The sequence below is a fragment of the Bos indicus genome, chromosome 6 (assembly GCF_029378745.1).
Source record: "Bos indicus isolate NIAB-ARS_2022 breed Sahiwal x Tharparkar chromosome 6, NIAB-ARS_B.indTharparkar_mat_pri_1.0, whole genome shotgun sequence".
NCBI classification, from domain to species: domain Eukaryota; kingdom Metazoa; phylum Chordata; class Mammalia; order Artiodactyla; family Bovidae; genus Bos; species Bos indicus.
In genome coordinates, this window is record NC_091765.1 from 97,862,528 (window position 1) to 97,888,847 (window position 26,320).

Sequence of the window (26,320 nt, forward strand, 5' to 3'; positions counted from 1 at the left end):
TATGCTCAACTATTCAGCTCATGCACTAACCGCATAAAAAATGACTGAAACCTACTACCCATGCCTTCTAAGAACTCACACCATCGAACAGTTAACACCCAGTACAGCTTCCTAACAATGCCCCAGGAGAAAACATTTTGTTCAGTTCAGTGCTTGCCGTGACATAAAACCAACAGAATAGAATACAATTAATTTACTCAGCTACTACTTCAAATCTTTTAATCTAAGTTTTGTTCAAACTTTAATAACTTCATACCTATTTGCCAAAATTGTTGTGTAAAATCTAACTATATCTGATATTCTTAACCTGTAGCTCCTATAACACAGTTTTAGCCCCCCGCCCCCCGCCCAACCCCGCAATGGGTATATTTGGACATTTTAATCAAGAAAACAAAGTTATGGTATTATGATTAGTCAAAGCTTTTTCTAGCAGACCACTGAATACAACAATCCATTAAAAAAATGCCTTTCCGGAGACAACAAAGCAAAACATTTTCTTCATAAAGGAGCTACCAGCATGCTTTGTGCCATTAAAAATTTACTTTTCAAAATATAACCAAAGACTCATGGTCTACTAGAAAGCTCCCACTAATCACAACAGTATAACTATGCCACAGAAACTTTCATGACAATGTCTCCAGATAGGCAGAGAGGAAACAACATTAAAGGTTATGATGGAAGCCTCAGTTAGAGAGGAAAATGAAGTCTCCAGAGCATAGAATACATCTAACAAACAAGGGGAACAGAGCAGACACTGCAGCTGGCTATTCATAAAGGACCACAGTTTTCTCTTCCTATGGAGCAAGACTCCCTACAAAATAAACTGTGCGTTAATTATTGCTTATTTAAAATTACACTTTTACAGAGCTATTTAGTACCTGACGCAGAAAAACAATCACATAAGGAAGCATTTATTTGAGGTTTAACATGTAATCATACAAATAAAGTCTGTATAAACACAAATCCACAGAGTCATAACACAGATAGCAAAAGACAAAGTAAAAACAAAGAAAACTAATTGGCGGCTATATACAGTTGGACACAAATTGTGTCTTGTACACTAGAAAGTCTTTTACAAAATAATCATCTTAGATCAACAGAAGACCAATCTTCAATGTCCTCCTGCAAGATGGTTACTTTAGCAATCTCTTCCTAAAAACAAAAACAAAATAGCAATTAGATTTGTGCAACTCCGGCAAGCTTTCTAAGGTCCACTTTCATGAATTGTTTTAAGTTCTCACTTTATTCTTTTCTTCAATAATTAAAGATCACATGCAAATTCATTGGCAAAATGCAGTTTGGGTAATTATAATCATCATCATCATCTCACCTTGAAGTTCCCATATGATATTAAAATTTACTTAGAAAATCCGGGAACACAATCTTTTCATATTCACAGATTGAACTGTGCTAGATGAAGGTTTACTAGAAGTGTCTCTAGTAAGCCATGTAAAATTCTATTACAAACACGAATTTCTAACACGCTTGTATTTCAAGGCAACAAATTGCTATGTGCATATGATCTTTAATTTAAATCCCAGATTTTAAAGTTCTTGTTTTGGTTTGTAGATTTCACTATTAGCTATAAAAAGAAAAAGCAAGCATTAAATCTTAAAGAATGAACACTTAAAATGAGGCTCCACAATTGAAATACAACACTAAACAGAAGACCAAAATGATTAAGCTGTAAAAAGGCATTTATGTACTTTAACTCCTGTAAAAAACCATTTAAGTTAAGTTTAGACACTTAATCTTCAAAATGATTAAAAAAGAAGCCAAAGTCTGAAGTTTTCCACTTTAATCTTTACGCTGGTACATGAAGTTGGAAGAGACCATACCACAGGACAGCGTTTTCTGGTGTATGCCTTGCGCTCTGCCCGCAACGTGCGACCCCCAGAGATAGACGTGGTCAGGGTGACACACGGCCTGCAATGAAGTTCCCGCTGGCGGGTACAAACAAGGTATAATGTCAGAGTTAGAAGACAACATTCTTGTTTTCCTTAAGTTGTACCCATTTCAGTACTTTACCTGTTAATAGTTCTAAAAAGTTTAATTATTCCTCTAGACCACCTGGTACACAAAGCAAACAGAAAAACTCTTAAGTTTTTCTGTATTACTAAAGAAAGTGAGATAAAACTTTAAAGTTAAAGATCTATAGACACTTTAGGCAAAACAGGCTCATAAAGCAAGTAAAAATTTAACAATTTAGTAAAAACACGCTACGTGGTATTTTGTTTTTACTCATTTTCATTTGTCTATTGATCTTTAAATTACATTAGACATTTCTACTGGTTTCTTGAACTCTGATACACACCTGTTTTCTGCAGTGTCCCCTTTAATACGGCTGGTAATTGTTTTGGTGATTGCCACCCCCTCGGGATGCCTTGCCGTAAGTGCTCTGTTGGCCTATGTGGAAAAGACAAAAAATTACACTTAGCTTTTAATGATATGGTTTTGCTATATATTTAAAAGCTATTAGATGTACAAAATTCTGCATGCCAAATAGAATTAGGTATTTTAAGTCACTATAAATTAGGCACATATCACATTCTAGAATGCTCATAATAACCAGAGTCACTAAATCCGTATAACCCCCTGTGACTATTACATCTCAAAAATTTAACTCTAAACACTTCTATAACACAATCTCAGAGTTGAGATAAATCTTAATACCATTGGTTTATGAAGTTAAATAAATATTCTTACCACTGTAGTCTGCATATCCCTGTCCATATCCATAGTTCCCATAGTTATACCCAGTATAATCATAGCCGCCATAGCCACTATAGTTTTGATCACCACCATAGGCACTATTGTAATTTCCATATCCTTGATCATAATAGTTATTAAATCCTTGGTTCCAGTTTTGGCCCTGACCTGAAACAATGCACAATGATTGTTAGGAAACAACTTCTGACCCCCAGTCCTAACATAAAATGATGCATTCCTGTCCCTCACTCTGCAAATCTTAAAAAGGAATAATGGACATCTACAGCGCTATCTGGTCAAGAAAATATCACTTACAGTTGTCATTAAAAAAAAAAAAAAAAAAAGAGGGGTGTGTGTATAAAGTCCAACTGTGCCAGTATCAGGTTTCCTAAATCTAATGGGGGATAAAAAAATCAAGAAGACAGCAAGCATGTTTAGAACAAGGACTCCTGCCACAGAAAACCTATTATGCCAAAGTGTATCATGTAATCTTAATTACATTCAATGGTATTATTTTCCCATCAGTACTGACACTGTCAGAGTGGCTATTCAAAGTGAAACCAATAAAACAAAAACCCATGGACTAAAACGAGCACTTTGCATGCTGTAACAGTTTAAATTTGGCTTTACTCTCCAATGGGCTTATTCATATTTAGCAGTTGATAGCGTAAACCACTGCGTCATTTCCCTGGAATTAGGTCTCACCTCGGCCTCGCCCCCTAGTACCACCTCGCCCACCAGCTGCTGCACCTCTTCCTCCCTTTTGTTGCTGCTGTTGCTGTCTATATACCTCTTTGGGTTGTGCAACTTTGATTTCACACTATAAACAAAAGGTAAAAAGAATACAAAATTGTTACTGCTGTTCTAATGTCAAGCCATTTTTTCCCTTCTCATAACAGGTTGTGAAATTTCCCTTTAAAAAAAAAAACAAAAACAAAAACCAAACAACCCACCCCACTGTTCACTGAACAGAATCCAAATGGCTTTACCTTCCCAGAACCAATTTGATGGTATCTGCTTTCTAACAATTTCTTTACTGGCTCCTCATCTGTATATGTAATAAAGCAAAATCCTCTTCTTTCATTTGTTTTTGTATCCATAGGAAGTTCAATATTTTCAATCTGAAATCAAGATGCACACTCAAGATCACCCAGTAGTTAAAAAGCTACCAAAATGTTTCAGAATGACACAAGTCATTCACAATCTTTAACAAAGTATGTTACTCTCATGAATTGACTTCTGTATAAATTGTTTCATTATCAACATCAAAGTAGAGTAACCTGGCTTATCTACAAACCATTTATTTAGAGGGGAGAGGAAAACCTCAACAGCCTTTTGTACCCCACAGATGCTACTCCAATCCTGACCACACCAAAGCATCCACCTTTTTGCTGAAATAAATTAGCTATTAATTTCCATTAATTTAGATACTAGTTTCCATTGTAACACATAAAGCAGTGATAAGGGAGGGACTTGAGCAATGATTTAATTCCACCCTGACCGAACTCTTTATTCTGTAAGAACTGGGCCAGGGACAAAATGTTACATAAACGTATCGAATGAGAATACGCATAAACAAAAGCACGGCGCACCTCTCCAAAGGCTCCAAAATATTCTTTAATTTGTTCCTCCGAAGTATCTGGGCTCAATCCACCCACGAAAACCTTTTTTGGGGGTTCCTTCCCCTTTAAAGCTTTGGCCCTTTTAGGGTCTATCAATTTGCCATCCAGTTTGTGTTCTTTCAGTTCCAAAACCTAGAAGACAGATTTATGTGATCTGACAACATACAACCAACCCTCCGAACGACTTGCAAAACGCACACAAGAAGCACGATGCAAACAGGTTCATACCTTATCAACACTAGCAGCATCCTTGAAAAGCACAAATCCAAATCCTCGTGATCTTCCAGTAACAGGATCTGTTTTAATCGTGCAGTCCACAACTTCCCCAAATCGAGACAAATATTCAGTCAGATCTTTCTTGCTTGTATCCCAGCTCAAGCCTCCAATAAACATTTTACTAGAAATAAAAGTTGTTTATTTACAAACAGCAGTAGCTAAAACGGTTAAATTCTAAAGTTACGTTTACTACAAACTATAAGCACGGGGAAATTCATACCCACGTACAAGTAATGTCACCTGTTTACAAACACACAGGAACCAAAGACCACAAAAAGCCCCAAATTCCATCAAGGTCACTTATCCAAATCTTCGCTCTCCACACTGCACCAGGCAAAGTTTAAACGAGGCCAACCAAACACGTTAAAAGACCGTTCCGAACTAGGAAAATGCAACTTTCTAAAGTGAACGCCCACTACTCAGGTTCACCGTCTTCCTCAGCTGTCAATGTTCCACCTGAAGAACTCATCATCACGCACACTGGAGATCTGGGCACCAGTCGCCTACAGGTTCCCAAACCAAGGGTCCCCCTGCATCCTCCCCAGAAAATCTGCCCGGAGCCCTAACAGATACAGTGAAGAGGCGGCGGCAGCTGCAGTGTGCGGCGCGGCCAGTCCGGCCCCTCCCCCTCAAGCCCCACGCGGCGCCTGCGCACTCTGGCCCCAGACGCCGCCGCCCTCCGCCTCCAAACCCTCTGCCCTTCCCCCACCTTCCGCGGGGCTCTCCAGTAACCCCGTCCGTCTCCTACTTTCCTCTTCCCTCCGATCTAGTGGGGTCCGGCGGACACGCGGGAGAATCGACTCGGGGCAAGAATGGGCGGGTGAGGTGGGGAAAGGTAGCGCGCGGATCCCGAGGGACGAAGAGCGCGTGCGGCGCGCTGGGGGAGGGGAAAGGAGGGGAGAGGCGAGAAGCGTGCGGTACCCGTCATCCTGCTGGTTCTTGCTCGCGTTGATCTTGGATCCCTCGGCGAACTCCTCTATGTTGCTGTACTCGTTCATATCTTCCATAGCGGCGGAGTGGTCGGCCGGAAGGTGCTGGCGCGCAGACCGAGTCGCGGCAGCAGCGGCGGCGGAGCGTTGTATGGAGCTGGATTTAAAATGGCGGCGGAAGAGATCCGGGCGCCGCCTGCGCCCTCCCTTTATAGCCGCCCCGCCCGCCAATCGGGAGGGCTGCTGGGCGGTGACGTGGCGCTGGGCCCGGCGCGCCCCCTGCCGGGCGGAGCTGGGAGCGAGCGAAGGGAGGAGCGGGGCGAGCTGCCGCGGCGGCCGCGGCCGCCAATGGGAGAGGCTGCGGGAGGCTAAAGTAGCGGGAGCGGAGGGGAACAATGGCGGCGGCACATGGGAGAGTCGGGGCGGGACCTCCATCACGGCCCTCCTGCTGAGAAGCGAGGTCGCGAGTGAGGGGACGCGGGGTTGGGAAGAGAGAGACGCGTCAGAAGAGAAACAACGACGGGGCGAGTCCTGGGGTCAGAATCCCGAGCAACGCCACAGTCCCTCTTGCCTTGAGAGCCTTTTGTCTCTGGCGTCCGGTCCAGCCCACTCCCAGCCAAGAGCCGTCAACCCCGCCTTTTTCCGCCCTCGGTTCCCCCAGCGCAGAGCTGCTGCTATCGATTAGCACCGTGGCCGCGCCGCTCCGGAAAAAGGCGGACTGCGCCCGGCGCTGGCGGCTGAGGCGGCGAGCGCGCCAGCCGTCCGCCCGCCGCGCGCACGCGTGTTTTGTCCTCGAGCTGGCTGGAACCAGCCGAACAGGAAGCGGGCGCGCGGCGGCCTCTCAGGGCGGCCGCGCGGCGCGGACGCCTCTTCCGCTGCCGCCCCAGGCGCGCGGGCCGAGGGGGGCGCGGCGGGCCTCGCGCTAGCCGATCGGCCGACGCCGTCCAGCTGACCGGGACCTGAACGGCCTCCTTCGGTGGCTGAGGAACGGGAGGAGGGGCGCGGACCCGGTCGATTACTGTAAAAAATGCCAAAGCCGAAGCAGTGGGCGGGGAGGGAGGGGGCTAGGTGCCGTAGAGGGCAAGGGGCACTCACATCCCCGGCGCGCCACTCGCGGGGCTCCCGTCTGCACGTGCCCCGAGCCTCTCCCGCTCGCTCAACCAGTCTGCGGAGAGCGCGCGCCCGCACACCCGTCTCCCGCGTTCGCTTCTTTGTTCCCGCCCACGCGAGGCCCCATTTTGACGGATCGGGTTCGAGGCCCTCTAGCGGCCAATCGACGTCGGCACCGTGCCTCGCCCCGCCCCCTCGGAACCTCGTGAGGACCGCCCTCTCTTTCTGCCCACGTGGTCTGGGCCTCCCGCCCCGGGCAGCTGGCGAGTTCAGGGTCCTTGGGCTGCGGATTTCTCTACGTCCGGAGGCGCTGACCAGTCCTCTCCGCCTCGTGCGTCAGGCCGCGCTGCGGTTATCCGCTCCGGGACTCTTTTTCTGGGCCACCAGAAGCCTAGCCCTTTGCTGGGGGCGCTGCCGGCGCCGCCCTCCGCCCTCTCTACCAGTAGGCCGATTCTCTTGGTAGCAGTCGGTGGGGTGGGGAAATGGTCGTGCTTTCGGTGCCCGCCGAAGTCACTGTGATCCTGTTAGATATCGAAGGTACCACAACCCCGATTGCTTTCGTGAAGGTGAGGGGCGGAAGGGAGCGGGGCAGTTACTTACGCTTTAAACCCAAAATGTTGAAAGTATCGCAGACCTTGCACTAGAGACACGAGGAGTGGGAGAGACGGTGTGGCTTTGCTCCGACTTGGGTGGGAGGAGGTAGTCTGCGGCGGATTGCTGGATGCATTTTCTCCTCATCTTCACCTTCCCCCGTCCCTGCCCTCGGTTGTTTGCAGGTGGGTGGGAAGGGACGGAGGTGGTGGTGAAGAAGGGCGGAGGTGGGCAGGTCCGCGGCGGCAAGGTGAAGAGGTGTGGGCGCCGCCCGCCGGGCAGGTGTGCGCCCCGTCGCCCCGCAGGTAAGCGACTGCCTCGTGCCAATATGGGCCTGGGGAGTCGGCGGCCGCGATCTAGTGGTTCCTGAAGCTTCCAGCCCCGCAAAATGGAAAGACTGAAGCGTCAGGATGACTTTTCTGGTAGCCTTGGTGTCTTAGGCAGTAATGGTTATTCTTCGCCTTTTCCCACTCCTGCTGTTCGTGGCCGAGCCTCTCACTGAATGTTCCTGGACGAGGTTAGCAACGATCTAGATTCCGTCCATTTTCCTTTTTTTAAAAAGAAGACAAAGTTCTTACCCAAAGTCGTCTAGGATAGCAGTGCTACCAAATTGTCTACATCTAGTTCACAAACTTAAAACTTTGCATTAGAGCAGGTTCCTTTTTTATATACGTTGTATTTGTCAGGATGATTAAATATCAGATATTAATATAATTTTTAAAAGAATCCCTCAGGCCTAGTCTTCTGTTTATTTGAATTTTAGAGGTTTAAGATAAAAGTTCTCATAGAAGTGCTTGTGTGCAATAATTGAGATACCGTTTACAAAGTAGGGAAAGCCCGTCTTGCAGCAAACTGAAAGTCTTAGTTTTAATTTAAAAACTTTTTTAAAGTTACCTGTGAAGAATGTTTTTCTTGATCTGCTGCTGCTAAGTCGCTTCAGTCGGGTCCGACTCTGTCCGACCCCATAAAGGGTAGCCCACCAGGCTCCCCCGTCCCTGGCATTCTCCAGGCAAGAACACTGGAGTGGGTTGCCATTTCCTTCTCCAATGCATGAAAGTGAAAAGTGAAAGTGAAGACGCTCAGTCGTTGCCCGACTCTTAGCGACCCCATGGACTGCAGCCTACCAGGCTCCTCCGTCCATGGGGTTTTCCAGGCAAGAGTACTGGAGTGGGGTGTTTCTTGATCTAGGTTATGATATAAAATTGTTGTACACTTTTAGGTCTCCACTGTAACAACCACTTACAAATTCTTTAGAAGGATCACAATACCTTGACATCCAGCATAGTGTCTTAAGAAATCTAGTTTGGCATTTTTTTCCCAAGTTTTTAAGTACACTTGAGGCCTCTGCAGAAATATTCAGAATTGGCCAAATGTTGATAACTGAGTCGACTTTTCTTTCTCTCGTTGATTGTGACAAAATAACTACTTTCTTGTAGTTTTCAAAGAAAAAAAGGATTCTGCATTTTTATGCTTCATAGTTTACAAGTCACAGTCTTGCTTTCCACTGTTATCAGAAGACCAGGAGTAATGACAAGTAGTAATATGGCATATGTACCATTCTTGGAAAATCTATTTAGGGAGAAGATATCTCATGCAAATCAATTTTGTAGCAAAAAATAATGTATCTCTTTCACCTTTTTTAATCCACTGTGTCTTCTGCAAGATGAGCTGAGCCACTTCTTGGAATCTTTGTTTATGACAGACTTATTCTGAGATCTTTCTGAGAATAAAAATGCCTTAATGGTCTAAATAGGGTTTTTTTTTTTTTGCGTTTGAGACCAGACTGCAAAAAAAAAATCACTCAAGGATCTTGTTCTAAGGATAATTTATTGTGCTTTGTCCTATAATCAATTATTATTTTTATTAAGGTTAATTACTATAATTGTGTATTTGCTATGCATTAAATGATCAAAACCAGTGTTTCTGAGAATATGTTCAGAAGAACATTAGGTCTTTGTGGATGTTTATTGTAACTACACAGAAAAAGATTACTAAATGCATTTTGAGAAAATGGTCTATGCTTATTTAACCAGGTTTCTTTATTGCACACCTTCTCAGATCCTTTATATCATACACACACTTGCACACACATAATGCTTTGTGAACCTTCAAGAGACTAGCATTTCACAAATTTATTTGAACCAAGAAATCCTTTAGCACGGTGTCTGTATCTTTTGAATACAGATTTTTTTAACTTAGCATCTCTTTAAAGAGATGCTAAATTATATCCTTCTTGGACCTCTGTTCTACTTTGGGCTTTAGTCACGTTAGTGTGTGAACTTGGAAATGATGAAAGGAAACATTGAGATGCGACTGGTATCCTTGACTACAAGTCAGGTTGTGTGCACTGTTGCATATTACTGATAGGAGACAGGCTCTGAAAAACTGAACAGTTTGCCTGGGATTTGAAACCAAATTGTTGGGAATCACAGTGCTTGTTCCATCTTCTTTGCCTGGTCTTGTGGGTGTTAAATGACACAGCTGACACGAGAGCACTTTAATCAGTAAGAAATACCATAAAAGTATATGGTGGCAAATTTTAGTTTACACCACCTCTTGGTGATAGGTTTAGGAGTACACCCTTGGAACAGAATAACTGTACTTTATTTGGGGGTTTGGTTCTGCTGTCAGTATACACTGTGAAAATTGAGTATTGTCAAAAATTGCTGTTGTGATTGTCATACTGAGTGAAGTAAATCAGAGAAGGAGCAATATCCTATGACATTCCTTGTATGTGGAATCTAAGAAATGATACAAATGAACTTACAAAACAGAAAGAGACTCACAGACTTAGAGAACAAACAGTTTTGGGCTGGGGAGAGGGGAGGAAGGGATAGTTAGGGAGTTTGGGATGACATGTACACACTGCTGTAATTAAAATGGATAACCAACAAGGACCTACTGTATAGCACGGGGAACTCTGCTCAGTGTTATGTGACAGCCTGGGTGGGAGGGGAGCTTGGGGGAGAATGGATACATGTATATGTATGGCTGGGTCGCTTTGATGTCCACCTAAAACTATCACAGCATTGTTAAATGGTTATACCCCAATACGAAAGAAAAGGTTTTAAAAAAAAAATGCCTTTGAAATACCCTTAGGAAGCCAGTCCTCTCTGGAGACTGATGCATCCATTTTTCCTTCAGAGTTGAAACATTGCTGCTGCTTCTTTTGAGCTTCGGAGGAAGTAGTTGGTTTGGGATTAGGTGACGTAGATGAAAAACATATTGTGTCAAACACTAGGCTCACACTGAACCATTCATGCTGTCAGAGACACTGGGGAACTGAGACTGACCCAGGGAACAGAATACCTTCTGTGAGTGGAATGGCAGACAGGTTACCAGCACTGGTTATATTTATTTTTTCCCTTTCTCTTTCTCTTTTTCCCCTTGCTGAGTAGTTAGAGTTGAAGGTGTCTGTGATGCAACTTATAACTATATAAGATGACACGAACTCCTAGATATCTTACAGGATTCCACAGAATCTTCCCAGTCTGGAAATGTGTTCTGTGAACAGCCTGTTGCTCTGTCAGTACATGCCTTTAACCCTTAGGCTACAGATAATAATAAACAGTGGTTTTCCTTAACTGCTAATTTATCTTATTTTCTTCGAGTCAGAATGGTCAAATTTCTGGAGTGTGAAGGGTTCCTAGCTTGGATCATCTAGTCAGTGTCACAACCAGCTAATTAATTTCTCATAGGAATCAATGGATGCCTAGAGGCATGTCTTTGTGAGGGTCATCACAACTTGTTGGGGGCAGAGCAGCAGTAGATCCTCGCTTTCCCTCGATGGTTCCCAGTGCATCTGAGTCCTCAAAGCCATCAGTCCTGCCCCTCACTGCAGAACATGTGCCTCTGGAGGTTCTTTTCTTTTCAAGCACTGACTGTGATCCTCTATGGTGGTGATCACTCAACATTTTTTGGTTATATAAACCATCAGCGGGCTTTCCCAATGGCTCAATGGGCGAAGAATCCGCCTGCAGTGTAGGAGACACAAGAAACACAGGTTCAACTCCTGGGTTGGGAAGATGCCCTGGAGAAGGGCATGGCAACCCACTCCAATGTTCTTGCCTGGAGAATCCCATGGACAAAGGAACTTGACGGGCTACAGTCTAAAAGGTAGCAGAGAGTCAGACATCACTGAGTGACTACACACACACATACACACACAAACAAAGCATCAGTAGAGTTGGGTCAGGCATAACCAATAGAACTTATTGTAACCAACAGAATTTCTTATGTACTGTTATTAAGTTATAAAGTAAATTAGAATTTAAAGATGAGGTTTAAATAAGTGTAAATGAATGGGTTTGTATTTTCTTCCCTTATCCCTTTGAATCATCTTGCCTGCAACCCATGGAGCTGCCACAGATCTTTGTCCATGGTGATGTAATACTCATTTTTCTGAGTTTTTGCATTGTGTTATTCCAATGATTTTAGTCTGTAAGCTGTGAAATAACACCATTACCAATCCTGTAGTTATCCTGTCAGGAAACTTCAACTATTGTTTTTGAGTTGGGGAAGATGATCTCTTGTTTCTGAAAATTTGGTGCTTTTCCTGTCATTACACGTCAAATTAGTACTTGTAACAACAGTTGGGGCAGTTATGATGTATGAAGTCACTGCAAACACCATCTTAGCAAATACTGAAACACTGTCCATAGAGAAGATGAAGGGAGCGGTTCCTGTGAGCCTCTGGTCACAACTGATGGATAGATAACCTTGTTTGTGTGTTTCTGTTTGTCTTACTTAATACATACCATCGACTCCCTAACACTGAGCTCGCTGCCGATGGCGCTGTGACTTAGGCTGTGCTGGAGCTTCTGTAACTGCATGTGCTTCCTCCAGGAGGTAGTCTTCTTGCCTTAGGAACACTGGACAGCACTTGAGCACTTTGGGGGCAGTCACCAACAAAAGCACAAAATGTGAAAATGTAGTGGCAAACAGACTTCGAAAAGGATGCTTGTTTAAAATGTGAGAGGTGAAGTTAAGGCAAAGCATCACCTCATACTGGGAATGTGTGTAGCTGCTTTTCCACAAGTTTTGCTCTTTTGCTCATGTATGTACCTGTTGTCAGAAAAGTGGGAAAGTTCAGTGAATAATGATTTGGAGGTTATGAATAAATTTTAGTAGGTAGAATTTGTAAATATAGTATCTTTAAACAACAGGGATTGGCTGGACAGAGTGTAGTATTTATCAGGATGAGCTTGGTGACTGCAAGTCTGGCTTGGCTTCTGGATCCCTGAATGACTTATGGCAAGTTAGTTACTGTCCTTTGAGTCTGGGTGCAGATGTCCTCTACAGTGTCTTGTACTGTGGAGATAGCAACGTCGTAAGGCTGTTGTGAACATTTAATGAATATACGTGCTCAAGGATTGTGCTCACTCAGTCATGTCCGACTCTCTGTGACCCTGTGTGTGGACTATAGCCCGCCAGTCTCCTCTGCCCATGGGATCTTCCAGGCAAGAATACTGAAGTGTGTTGCCATTTCCTCCTCAGGGGATCTTCCTGACGCAGGGATCGAATCCGAGTCCCCTGCATCTCCTGCCTTGGCAGGCAAATGCTTGACTGCTGAGCTACCTGGAAAGCAAAGAATGAATATTTAGCCCCCTGTATAAAATAAATAAATATATTTCCATCAGTATTTCATTTGCTGTCAACAAACCTTGTCAGAGAGTAGGGGGTGAGTGGCAGTGGTGGGGTATGTATTTCATTTATGCCTTAGGAAGACTTCGTGCTTGAAAATAAAGTCTTTGTAATAATTAAGAACCTTCTATTAACTGAAAGTGTGAATTTGATCAGAATCTTTGTTCCTAGAGAGTGTATTAAGTGGGTCGTGGTGAGTACCCTTGCCAGTTGCCCTTTATATCTGTGCTTCTCAGACTTGAATGTGCAGACAGATAATCCAGAGATCTGGCTAAAATGTAGTTTCTGATTCAGAAGACCTGAAATGGTATTTTTTTTTTTTTTTTTTAGTGACATTTGTTGTTTTCTAATTTTGCAAGCAGTACATGTTCATTGAAAACGGAAATACATAAAAGCATAAAGTAAAAATTGACAATCATGCATAATTCACACTGGCCCCCTTCCCACCAGAGATGACTGTTATTTGCATTTTGGTACATTTCCTTCCAGTGTATACATGTTTGTTTGTTTTCATTTTCTTTTTCTGGCCAGGCATCTTAGTTCCCTGACCAGGGATCGAACTTGTACCCCCTGCATTGGGAGTATGGAGTCTTAACCACTCGACCCCCAGTGAAATCCCGTAGTGCTTTAATGGAAGTATAATTGACCTACAGTACTATGTTAGTTGGGGCTTCCCTGGTGGTTCAGAGGTTAAAGCGTCTGCCCGTAATGTGGGAGACCTGGGTTCAATCCCTGGGTCGGGAAGATCCCCTGGAGAAGGAAATGGCATCCCACTCCAGTATTCTTGCCTGGAGAATCCCATGGGCGGAGGAGCCTGGTAGGCTACAGTCCACGGGGGTCGGACTGAGCAACCTCACTTTCACTTTCACTATGTTAGTTACAGGTGTCATAGTGATTCAATTTCTATACATTATAAAATGATCATCATGATATGTCTGGTTAACATCTGTCACCATACAAACATACTACAGTATAAATGGTTATATTCCTCATGCTGTACATTTCATCCCCATTTATTTTGTAATTGGGAGTTGGTACCTCTTAATCTCCCTCACCTATTTCATTACTTTCTCCAGATTCCTCCCTTCTGGCAACCACCTGTTTATTCTATGAGTCTGTTCTGTTTTGTTATGTTCCTTCATTTGTTTTGTTTTTTAGATATGTGAAATCAGATGGTATTTGTCTTTGTGTTATTTCACTTAGCATAATACCCTCTCAGTTCAGTTCAGTTCAGTCACTCAGTCGTGTCCGACTGCGACCCCATGAATCGCAGCACGCCAGGCCTCCCTGTCCATCACCAACTCCTGGAGTTCACTCAAACTCACGTCCATCGAGTTAGTGATGCCATCCAGCCATCTCATCCTCTGTCGTCTCCTTTTCCTCCTGCCCCCAATCCTTCCCAGCATCAGAGTCTTTTCCAGTGAGTCAACTCTTTGCATGAGGTGGCCAAAGTACTGGAGTTTCAGCCTTAGCATCATTACTTCCAAAGAAATCCCAGGGATGATCTCCTTTAGAATGGACTGGTTGGATCTCCTTGCAGTCCAAGGGACTCTCAAGAGTCTTCTCTAACACCACAGTTCAAAAGCATCAATTCTTTGGCGCTCAGCTTCACAGTCCAGCTCTCACATCCATACATGACCACTGGAAAAACCATAGCCTTGACTAGACGGACCTTTGTTGGCAAAGTAATGGCTCTGCTTTTCAATATGCTATCTAGGTTGGTCATAACTTTTCTTCCAAGGAGTAAGCGTCTTTTACTTTCATGGCTGCAGTCACCATCTGCAGTGATTTTGGAGCCCCCCAAAATAAAGTCTGACACTGTTTCCATTGTTTGCCCATCTATTTCCCATGAAGTGAGGGGACCAGATGCCATGATCTTTGTTTCTGAATGTTGAGCTTTAAGCCAACTTTTTCCACTCTCCACTTTCACTTTCATCAAGAGGCTCTTTAGTTCCTCTTCACTTTCTGCCATAAGGGTGGTGTCATCTGCATATCTGAGGTTATTGATATTTCTCCCAGCAATCTTGATTCCAGCTTGTGCTTCTTCCAGCCCAGTGTTTCTCATGATGTACTCTGCATATAAGTTAAATACCCTCTAAGGTCCATCTATGTTATCACAAATGGCAAGATTTCATTCTTTTTTTTAATGGTTGAATAACATGGCATGGAAGTTGAGTTTTGAACAGGTTCCCGGGTGATGCTGATGCTGTCGGTCCATGGACTGAACTCTGAGTAGTTAGGCTGTATACAGAAGCCAAGTTCTGTTAGCATCCCTCTTTCCTAATGGCTCATTGGAGGTGACAGAGCAGACCAAGATAGTGTAGGTGAATTAAAGGAGGTCTGTCATCATTAACAGAACCAAAACCTCTCAGAAGTCAAGTAAATTGACAAAAGAGAGCAAGATAATGAAATAAACTGGTAAATAACAAAACAATAAGCAAGTGGCCACTTCCCCAGCTTTTGCAAATTGTCTTCCAGGAACTGAACTGTAATAATAACTTTCTTTTTTTGTTGTCTGTGGAACTCCCCAACCAGGGATTGAACTTGCGGCCCCTGCAGTGGAACCTCGGAGTGTTTTTTATTATTATCTATGTGTTTGCCTGTGCTGGGTCTTAGTTGCGGCGTGCAGAATCCAGTTCCCCGACCCGGGATCAAACCTGGGCTTCCAGCAGGGGGAGTGTGAAGTCTTAGCCCCTGGACCACCAGGGAAGTCCAAAGCAGTTTTCTTTTATTTTTTTCTTAAATATTTATTTACTTATTTGGCTGCATCACGTCTTAATTGCTGCGTGTGCTTAGTTGCTGTGTGGCATTTGGGATCTTAGTTCCCCAGCCAGGGATAGAACCTGCACTCCCTGCATTGGAAACACTGAGTCCAAACCACTGGACTGCCAGGGAAGTCCTGGGATTATAATTTTTTTTTAATTGAGTTTTTTTTTTTTTTTTAAGATTCTGTTTAAGGACTGTGGTGGTGTGGAAGTTGGTAAAGACAATATGTAGGAACTGGAGTTTTACCTTAGAGTACATAATTTTTGGTAGTGTTTTGAATAAGACCAAGAGAAAAGATGTCTCAAACTTAATCTTCTGCATTAGAAAATCTGAATTAAACAGACAAATCCTTGATCCTATCAGTAATATTTTTTTGAAGTAGCAGATACTCATTTTATTGAAAATCAAAATGATAAAGACATTAATTCAGTTGAACAATGGAATCCTGTTTGTATGTTCTTCTGACATTTGTTTAGTAAATTTCTTTGCACTGTATTTTATGCTAAAGCGCTTTTAGAAATAGCTCACACAATTGTTTAATAATACTTGTAATTTACTCTTATGTTGTCTTATATTCTAACAATATATTTTGGAAGATAATAATGAAGAAATGTTGAAGTTGACATTTTTTTTTCTCACAAAAACTACTATGTTAATTTTATGGTCTTTTTAGGAAGAGAGCTTGTGTTGTTTGATAGTATCTCCCAACTTTAGTTTAATAGCCATTTAATAAGTATTATCATTTCTAACGCTCTCAGCATTGAGAACTGTAGGGCGCTAACTCCACCCTCAGTATGAAACTGTTACAAGACTGCCCACAAGAGGCAGCGCGTGGGAGTTTTTTCCACCTGTGTGATTTATTATTGATGCTATAATTGTGTCACTTTGCCTAGGTTCCTTCAATCTAGGGATTCAGGCTTTTTCATCTCCAAGAATGGGGGGAGTAGGATCTGTCATGCTCACAAGGTAGAGAAGAAGATCGAATGAGATAGATACAAAAAGCTTTGCTCCCTGGATGCAAGAAGGTGAGCTTCAGTTCAGTTCAGTTCAGTCGCTCAGTCGTGTCCGACTCTTTGCGACCCCATGGACTGCAGCACGCCAGGCCTCCCTGTCCATCACCAACTCCCGGAGCTGACTGAAACTCATGTCCATTGAGTCAGTGATGCCATCCAACCATCTCATCCTCTGTCATCCCTGTCTCCTCCCGCCTTCAATCTTTCCTAGCATCAGGGTCTTTTCAAATGAGTCAGTTCTTCGCAACAGGTGGCCAAAGTACTGGAGTTTCAGCTTCAGCATCAGTCCTTCCAGTGAATATTCAGGACTGATTTCCTTTAGGATGGACTGGTTAGATCTCTTTGCTGTCCAAGGGACTCTCAAGAGTCTTCTCCAACACCACAGGTTGAAAGCATCAATTCTTTGGCGCTCAGCTTTCTTTTTAGTCCAACTCTCACATCTGTACATGACTACTGGAAAAACCATAGCCTTGACTAGACGGACCTTTGTTGGCAAAGTAATGTCTCTGCTTTTGAATATGCTGTCTAGGTTGGTCATAGCTTTTCTTTTAAGGAGCAAGCGTCTTAACTTTGTGGCTGCAGTCACCATCTGCAGTGATTTTGGAGCCCCCAAAAATAAAGTCTGATACTGTTTCCACTGTTTCCCCATCTATTTGCCATGAAGGTGAGCTTAAGGTCCCATATACTTTTCTGTATCCAGTGACCACCATTATACTTGATGACCATTATACTAATCTTCTGTCCTTTTGCTTATGGCAGGAGTCATGAGCTGGAGGGGGGGTGGACTTTGAAAAATATGAAGCCCAGTAGAAACACTGATTACAATGCAGGAAATATCAGACTGTTTGGAGACAGACAGCACTTGTGAAGAGTCAGTATGGAAAAAGGGGCACTATTCTGAAGGAGATCAGCCCTGGGATTTCTTTGGAAGGAATGATGCTGAAGCTGAAACTCCAGTACTTTGGCCACCTCATGCGAAGAGCTGACTCATTAGAAAAGACTCTGATGCTAGGAGGGATTGGGGACAGGAGGAGAAGGGGACACCAGAGGATGAGATGGCTGAATGGCATCACTGACTTGATGGACATGAGTCTAAGTGAACTCCAGGAGTTGTTGATGGACAGGGAGGCCTGGCATGCTGCGATTCATGGGGTCGAAAAGAGTTGGACACGACTGAGCGACTGAACTGAACTGAACTGAATATGTACTGAAACTCACTGTGATTACCTCTACCTGCGCTTCTATGGCCCTGAGCAGAAGGAGGTCAAGAACAGGACACAAAACATGACTGCTCTCAGACAACTTGCACTGGCATGGCAGGATTTCCTGGTTTGATTACTATTCCCCCAAACCTCCCCTTGCTCCGGATTCCTTCACAGAGATGTACTCATGGTGGACTACAAGGGGATTTTTGTTGATTGAACTTGAAACAAGGGGAGGAGCCTTTGGAGAATGACTGTATTGGGCCTGAGTATATCATGAGATGGATTAGAAAACACCTCCAGCCTCAATTTCTGGTCTCTTACTCTTCTAGAACCTTCAATGTTATGGCACATGCATAATGTTTCCAGCTAATCAGTCTTCCCTTCCTTTTCCCCACATTTGTTTGAATACCTTTCATGTGCCAGGCGCTGCCAGGAAACCAAAATTCTTAAAGATGCAGTTGCCCCCCCTGAAGGAATCAAGTAAGGAAGACAGGTACATAAACAGGTTGTCTTTGCACCATCAAAATCCTTTTGGGTTTCCTGTTGTCTCAAAGGTAGTTTCAGCTCCTCAACTTGAGTGAGTCAGGTTTTCCAACTTTCTGTTCCTCTGTTCCTTTACACTTTTTTTTGTAAATAACTGATGATGCCCATTTGGGTCATGCTAGTCTTTCATGCCACCACCGTTCCTCTAGCTTGGGGTGTCACACCTTGTCCTCTCCAAGTGCAGTTTGGTTCCATGTAGCCATTGACTTAAAACATGTTTAAAACATATTTCTCGTGCTAGGCTGTGGGAATAGACAAGTGATACCTACTTCTGCTTTCCAAGGACTTGGGTTTAAGCGGGAACTTCCGAGTCCTGTCTCCCTGCTCTGTAGTGCCGTGTATTTGCCGTCGCAGCAGATGCTGCCTTGCGGTGTCGTCTGTGCGTGCTGTCTTCCCGCTGTGCCGAGAGCTCCTTAAGGGCCGAGAGCAGAGCCTGGCACAGCGCTCGCACATACGGCGTTTGGCGAGTGCTTGTTGACAGCATTAAGGTGCCTTCCAGCCTGGGCCAGGAGGGGCTGGCATTGTCTGCTCCCACTTCTGCTCTCCTTGCTATTTCAGATTTCCTCAGGGTGATATTTTATCTTATTTGCACAGCATGCGATGTAACTGTTGTGTTTCTAGAGTGATATTAGAACTTTCTTTGACCCAGCATTTCTAAAACTGGTGAGTTTTAGAGAAATTAGTTTTCAATGGGAGTTAAAACACCATAAAGTAAATTTTATTAACAATTAAGTATCTAAAGAGCTAAATACATTATTCTTTGGAAACTTGTATCTGTTAATGTGAGGCTAGAGGAGTGTTTTTCCCACCCCCCTAATTTTTCCACGGAAATTAATTCATGCTTATTATGAACTGCAGACATTACAGGAGAGTACAGCGTAGAGAATGAATGCCCCTTTTGCTGCCACCACCAAGCAGTAATCATTAAGAGTTTGGTGAATATTCTTTCTGATTTTTTTTTTTCCTATGCTTAAAGTCACTTAGATCCTTGAAGTATATGTAGTCAGATCAATTCCCCGAAAGTCCCAATTCTAATATATAACCCCTGTTTTGAAAATACATAGATAGGTAAGCCTTTCTTTTGCTCAGATAAACTTTAAGGCTATCCTGTGTTTAGCTCTGAAAAGACCTCCCTTCTTTGATGGTTCTTAAATTTTCTATCCTTAAAGCTCACCCCATGTAACTCCTTCATATGCACAAAAAAGCTATTCTTTTTATAATAAAGGCTTATTTTTGTATACAGCTTTTGATTTTCACATTTATTAACTCATTTAATTTTCATTATTGGTTTTGGCGGAGGTAGAGGTCAGAAGAAGGGTGGTGGCCAGCCCACCCTTATCTTGCTGTATCCGGTCCTCCGTCACGTGGAAAGTCAGTAATATTGTCCTCAGAGGCCCTTCTGGAACCTCACTGGACCCTTCCCAGGGGACTCCACTTTCAAAAACACGGATTGCTTTTCAAAGACAGAATTCTTTAATACAGAAAAGGGTTCTTTGTCTTCTGGGTATGCATGTGAGGGCTTCATTTCTTAACTTGATTTTCAGTGATTCATTATGTGACCTTCCAACAAGTTCCTTTTCTTAAGTCTTAAAAAAGTGTGGAGAGCTGATACTGAATAAAAAGAGACTAACACATGTAGTTTGAAAACTAGTGGCAGTCCTGGCAGTGGAACCTGGGTGGGATTTCAGAGGAGCTCGTGGGCAGACTAGTGTTGGTGCTGCCGTGCTCCAGGAGGCTGACTGACTCCTGCCCTGGGCCTTGGCTGGGACCAACTCGTTGTAAGTCTGTAAGCTAGTCAGATCCCTTTGACCAAGAAGATCAGGCTCTGGGGATCTGACTCTTTGAACCAAAAAAGGAAAAAGACCTGATTGATAAACTATAGTTTCTTAGTTTATATTTAACCTTTATGTGCCTTTGTGAAATGGAGGAAATAAGAGCACTTGTTTCATAGGGTTATTTTGAGGATTGAAATGATGTGATTCAGGTTATTCATTAATCAATGTATTGAGTAGATTTGGAGTGCTTGGGAGTGGCAGATGGTGAGAAGTGATTCGATTCTGGATGTATTTTGAAGATAGGGCTGACAGCATTTGCTGATGAATTGGTGGGATGTGGAGTATGAGAGCAAGAGGAGTCAAAGAGGACTTCAAGGCTTTTGGCTTGAGCATCTTGGAATGATGGAGCTGCCAGTTGGCTGAAATGGGACAGTGTGGGAGGAGCAGGATTAAGGGCTAGAAACAGGAGTTTGAATTTCAGATATCCAAGTGAGATTTGAGGAAGGTAGTTGAAAAAAAAATCACTCGAGTTCAGGGAAGAGATCCAGGTTCAAGCTGTGGATTTAGGGGTCATTGGTAACAGATGGGTATATGGATGCGTTGGTGGTAAAGAAAGGATGAGATGGTTGGATGGCATCACTCATGCGATGGACATGAGTTTGAGCAAGCTCCAGGAGTTGGTGATGGACAGGGAAGCCTGGCGTGTTGCAGTCCATGGGGTCGAAAAGAGTCAGATACGACTGAGCAACTGAACTAACTGCTAAGTGGTAAAGAACCTGCTTGCCAGTGCAGAAGACAAGAGACGTGAGTTCCATCCCTGGGTCAGAAAGATCTCCTGGAGGAGGAAATGGCAACCCACTCCAGTGTTCTTGCCTGGAGAATCTCATGGACAGAGGAGCCTGGCACCCCTGGGGTTGCACAGCATCAGACACAACTGAAGTGATTTAGCACAGCACGGCAACAGATGGCATGTAAAATCATGGATTAGACGAGATCACTAAGGACTGACTGTAGAATGAGAAGTGCCCGGAACGGTGAAGGCTCAGTTAGTGTTGGCAGTTGTTCCCACTATTGCTGTAATTACTCATTATTCCTGTTTATTGGAACAGTTACCGTACTGCCAGGTGAGCCAGAATCTCTCATTTCTTTTCTTAGTGCAAATCTCTTAGAGAAAAGCAGTATTAGAAACTTCTGTAGGGAATATATCATCAGAATCTGGGGGGGTTAGGTGATCCTCCCTGAAGTCATCCACCCACAGAGCTGGATAGACTCAAGCATTGGGCTTCAGTAGACCTGGGTTTGAGTCCTGGCTTTACTCTACCAGCAGTGAAACCTTTTTCAATCTCAGCTGCTTCATTTGTTCAGAGGGGGTCACCTTGCACCGATGTAGGTAGAGTCAAGGAAGTAAATGTCAGTTCCCTCCCCTCCACACTCACAGGGGCTAGGACTCTATCCTAGGGCCAGTGAGGGTTCCTGCTCTGAAACTTATGGGATATTGATGTTCTTTCTCTCTGCTGCTTTTAAAGACCTATCCCAAGGCAATGGCACCCCACTCCAGTACTCTTGCCTGGAAAGTCTCATGGACAGAGGAGCCTGGTGGGCCACAGTCCATGGGGTCGCTAGGAGTCGGACACGACTGAGCGACTTCACTTTCACTTTTCACTTTCATGCATTGGGGAAGGAAATGGCAACCCACTCCAGTGTTCTTGCCTGGAGAGTCCCAGGGACGGGGGAGCCTGGTGGGCTGCTGTCTCTGGGGTCGCACAGAGGTGGACACGACTGAAGCGACTTAGCAGCAGTAGCAGCAGCACTTGTGAATAAGGATGACCTTCCCTTGTGAGATGTAATTCATTGCAGTTAATTAGATTATAGTTTATATTTCTTTAATTACAGTTTAATCTTAATGGGATTTAGAAGACAAGTTTGTCTTACAGTATTACATATATTCTTTTTGAATGCAGATAAAGATATTTAGTGTTCATTCCTAAAGGCTTCAGCTTTCAAAGGGGAGTGATTATCTCTGCTTAACCCATGAAAATAGCAGAGTTACCATTTCTGAGCCCTGGTGACCCTTTGTAGCAGCCAGAGCTGCAAAACTTCTCTTGGTAGTTCCTAGTATGGTCTTCAGGAAGGATATTTAAGGAGCAGTTCTAATACCAGAACTGTTGAATCTGTCTGATGGATGGTGTGGACCACTCCAAGAAGTAGTAGATTTCCTCATTGTTAGAAATGTTCAAGCAGGTGCAAATATCCAGTTATAAAGTAAGTAAGTTGTGGAGATGCAGTACACAACATAGTGATCAGAGTTAATAATACTGTATTGTATATCTGAAGACTGTGAAGAGAGTAGCTCTCAAAAGGTCTCATCACAAGAAAGAAACTTGCTTAACTGTGATGGATGTCAACAAGACTCACCGTGGTGCTCACTTCTCAGTATACACAAACATTCAACCTACATGCTGTCTTCGTTGTTTAATCACTAAATCATGTCCGACTCTTTTGAGACCCCATGGAATGTGGCTCACCAGGCTCTTCTGTCCATGGGATTCTCCAGGCAAGAATACTGGAGTGGATTTTTGCCATTCCCTTCTCCAGAGGATCTTCCTGACTCAGGGCTCAAACCTGCATCACCTGCATTGGTGGGCTTATTCTTTACCATTGAGCCACGGGAAGCCCAATGCGTTGCATACCTGTGACTAATAGAATGTTATGTATCAATTATGTCTCAATTTAAAAAAAAGATTATGCTCTTTCATTGTAGAAATAGATATGTTAAAAAAAGAAGTTTTTCCCCTCCCTTGGTATGTCATGTCCCAGAGAAAACCTTTGTAACCGGTTATGTCCATATTCTCTTAGATTTCCTTTTACCTGTTTAGATAGTCCCCAAAATATGATTACCCTGTTTTTTCATTTCTTATTTAGAGAATGTGATTGGTTCTTAGGACCGATTAAGCCACTTGATTTTCCCTTGTTTTTTATCCTCTGGGATTAATACAGAAATAATAGGTCACCAGTGTTGCCTTTGTGTTCTTTAACTCTCTGCCTGGAAAATGTTAAATTCTCAAATACTGTAAATCATTTGCACCCTGTGGTCCCTTTGGAAAGCTTTTAAAATAGTTTCTTTAAATAGCTGTAGTACTCTTAAGTATCACCCATTACCTTTTTATTGCCCATTTTCTTCAAAAGAGACATGAGTAAATATGGCAACAATTTTACTTTTATTGATTCTATGACCTTTTCATTAAAATAGCCACTTGACAATAAAGCAAATCCATATCTAGATTTCTAAACATTTATGAGGCTACTTCTTTAATGAGATCTTCAGAAATGTTGTGGCCCTTAATGGAGCTCTTTCAGAATGCTATCCTTGAGCTGTGTAGAGTAATATAAACTGCTGCTTGCATAGTACCCCCACTAGCATTTAGTAGAATTTATTGATAATCACAGTCCCCTGAAAGACAAGTACCGTCGTTTAGTTCTATAGCCTTTTGTCATGTGTGTGTTAGTGTCTTGGTCGTGTCCAGCTTATTGCGTGTCCAGCTTATCCCCATGGACTGTAGCCCACTAGATTCCTCTGTCCGTGGGATTCTCCAGACAAAATACTGGAGTGGGTTGTGATGCCCGCTTTCAGGGGATCTTGCTGACCCAGGGATTGAACCCAGGTCTCCTGCATTGCAGATAGATTCTTTACCATCTGAGCCACCAGGGAAACCCCTTTTGTCATGAAAGTGAAAGTCGCTCAGTCATGTCTGACTCTGCGACCCCATGGAGTATACAGTCCATGGAATTCTCCAGGCCAGAATACTGGAGTGGGTAGCCTTTGCCTTCTAGAGGGGATCTTCCCAACCCAGGGATTGTACCCAGGTCTCTTGCATTGTAGGCGAATTCTTTACCAGCTGAGCCACCACGGAAGCCTCATACATACTACTAAACTGTAACAACCCTTTAGGTGCCTGATAGACTAAAAATACTTACATGTTTGTAGAATCCTGGGTTCATTACAGCATTTTTTTTCATACTGTAGAATTGTGAAATTGTCTATAAGTGGATTATAACTGAAGTTAAAGAATTTATCATTGCTGTTCTCGATTACTTTTAAAGCCTTAAATTTTTCAGTGGGCAGGTTTGGGCGATAAGCATTAGCTTTATTTGTTAATTTTTTGGCCATGCTGCATGGCACTGCAGGATCCTAGTTCCTTGATCAGGGATTGAACTCGTGCCCCCTTGCAGTGTAAGCAGAGTCTTCACTGGATCGCCAGGGAAGTCCCACTACCCACTTTAAAAAATTTGTTTTTAGAACATTCTTACTTGGTACCATTTTGTTTTCCAAGGCCAAACTTGCCAGTTACTCCAGGTGCCTCTTGATTTCCTACTTTTGTATTCCAGTCCCCAGTGATGAATAGGACATTTTTTTTTTTGGTGTTAATTCTAGGTCTTCTGGATGTTCATAGAACCAATCAACTTCAGCTTCTTCAGCATCGGTGGTTGGGGCATAGACTTGAATTACTGTGATGTTTAATGACTTGCCTTAGAAATGAACCAAGATCATTCTGTCATTTTTGAGGTTGCACCCGAGTACTGCATTTTGGACTCTTATTGATTATGAGGGCTACTCTGTTTATTCTATGGGATTCTTGCCCACAGTAGTAGATATAATGGTCATCTGAATTAAATTTGCCCATTCCTGTCCAGTTTTAGTTCACTGATTTCTAGGATGTCAGTGTTTGTTCTTAACCATCTCCTGCTTGACCTCGTCCAGTTTACCTTGATTCATGGACCTAACATTCCACGTTCCCATGCAGTACTGTCCTTTGCAGCATCAGATTTTACTTTCCTCACCACATCACAGCTGAGTGTCATTTCCGCTTTGGCCCATACGCTTCCTTCTTTCTGGGGCAGTTAGTAGTTTTCCTCTGCTGTTCCCCAGGAGCATATTGAACACCTTCCAGCCTGGGGGACTCATCTTTCGGTATCCTATCTTTTTGTCCTTTTATACAGTTCATGAGGGTCTCATGGCAGGTATAATGGAGTGGTTTGCCATCCCCCCTTCTCCATTCCATCCTCCTCCTCCATCTTACCTGAGAAACCTGTGTGCAGGTCAAGAAGCAACAGTTAGAACCCTGTATGGAACAGCTAGCTGATTGGTTCAAGATTGAGAAAAGTGTACGACAGGGCTGTCAGCTGTCACCCTGTTTGTTTAATCTATATGCTGAGCACAGCATGAGAAATGCCGGGCTGGATGAGTTACAAGCTGGAATCAAGATAGGCGGGAGAAACATCAACAACCTCAGATACGCGGATGATACCACTCTAATGGCAGAAAGCAAAGAGGAGCTAAAGAGCTTCTTGATGAGAGTGAAGGAAAGAGTGAAAGAGCCGGCTTAAAATTAAATATTAGTTAAAAATCTTAGATCATGGTATCTGGCCCCATTACTTCATGCAAATAGAACAGGAAAAGGTGGATGTAATGACAGATTTCCTCTTTCTCGGCTCTGAAATCTTTGCAGATGGTGACTACAGCCATGAAGTCAGAAGATGATTGCTTCTTGGCAGGAAAGCTGTGACAGACCTAGATAGTGTGTTGAGACATTACTCTGCCGACAAAGGTCCGTATAGTCAAGGCTATGGTCTTCCCACTGGTCATGTATGGTTCTGAGACCTGGACCCTAAATGAGGCAGAATGCCAAAGAATTGAGGCCTTCACAATGTGGTGCTGGAGAAGATTCCTGCAAGTCTCTTGGACCTCAAGGAGATCAAACCAGTCAAGGGAAATCAACCCTGAATACTTGTTGGAAGGACTGATTCTGAAGCTCTAGTATTTTGGTCATCTGATGTGAACAGTAGACTCTTTGGAAAAGTCCCTGATGCCGGGAAAGATTGAGGGCAAAAGGAGAAGAGAGCATCAGAAGATGAGGTGGCTGGTTGGCATCACCAATGCAATGGACATGAACTTGGGCAAACTTCAGAAGATGGTGAGGGACAGGGAGGCCTGGCATGCAACAACAGTTTGGTACCATAGTATCTATCAGACTGTAATTGTTGGCTTTTAAAAATAAGCATCTTGAAGGCATTTTATTTTGCTTGATAGATGCTCAATAAGGATGTTGAAAGAATGGATAAAATCTTCACAGTTGAGTT

At 43.4% G+C, this 26,320-nt stretch overlaps 2 protein-coding genes across 16 annotated transcripts in view; one reads left to right on the forward strand and one right to left on the reverse strand.

Moving 5' to 3' along the window:
- Window positions 1–890: 890 nt before the first annotated feature.
- HNRNPDL (heterogeneous nuclear ribonucleoprotein D like) lies at window positions 891–6,172 on the reverse strand. 12 transcript variants are annotated; one of them, XR_002180960.2, is made up of 9 exons: window positions 5,529–6,172; window positions 4,560–4,728; window positions 4,302–4,463; window positions 3,699–3,830; window positions 3,415–3,529; window positions 2,707–2,877; window positions 2,315–2,406; window positions 1,839–1,943; window positions 891–1,152 (listed from the first exon to the last, which is right to left on the reverse strand). XR_002180960.2 is itself a non-coding variant. In XM_019963005.2 (8 exons), the coding sequence occupies exons 1-7, from the start codon at window positions 5,969–5,971 to the stop codon at window positions 2,336–2,338; spliced, it is 1,263 nt and encodes a 420-aa protein (XP_019818564.2). In that variant the 5' UTR covers window positions 5,972–6,172; the 3' UTR covers window positions 891–1,152; window positions 2,315–2,335. The 12 variants fall into 12 exon arrangements, 10 of the variants coding, with proteins under 10 accessions (XP_019818564.2, XP_019818563.2, XP_070647762.1 ...); XR_011567253.1 differs by lacking the exon at window positions 3,415–3,529; XM_019963005.2 differs by lacking the exon at window positions 1,839–1,943.
- Window positions 6,173–6,906: 734 nt separating this feature from the next.
- The window catches only part of ENOPH1 (enolase-phosphatase 1), a 38,008-nt gene continuing 18,594 nt past the window's right edge, over window positions 6,907–26,320 (forward strand). Inside the window, exon 1 of one of the 4 annotated variants that reach the window (XM_070791666.1) lies at window positions 6,907–7,212. In XM_070791666.1, coding sequence (XP_070647767.1) covers window positions 7,129–7,212 — 84 coding nt within the window. In that variant the 5' untranslated portion in view covers window positions 6,907–7,128. Of the gene's footprint in view, window positions 7,213–22,083; window positions 26,155–26,320 lie in introns of those variants that run through there. The other 3 variants (XM_019963009.2, XM_070791667.1, XM_070791665.1) reach the window with 3 other exon arrangements.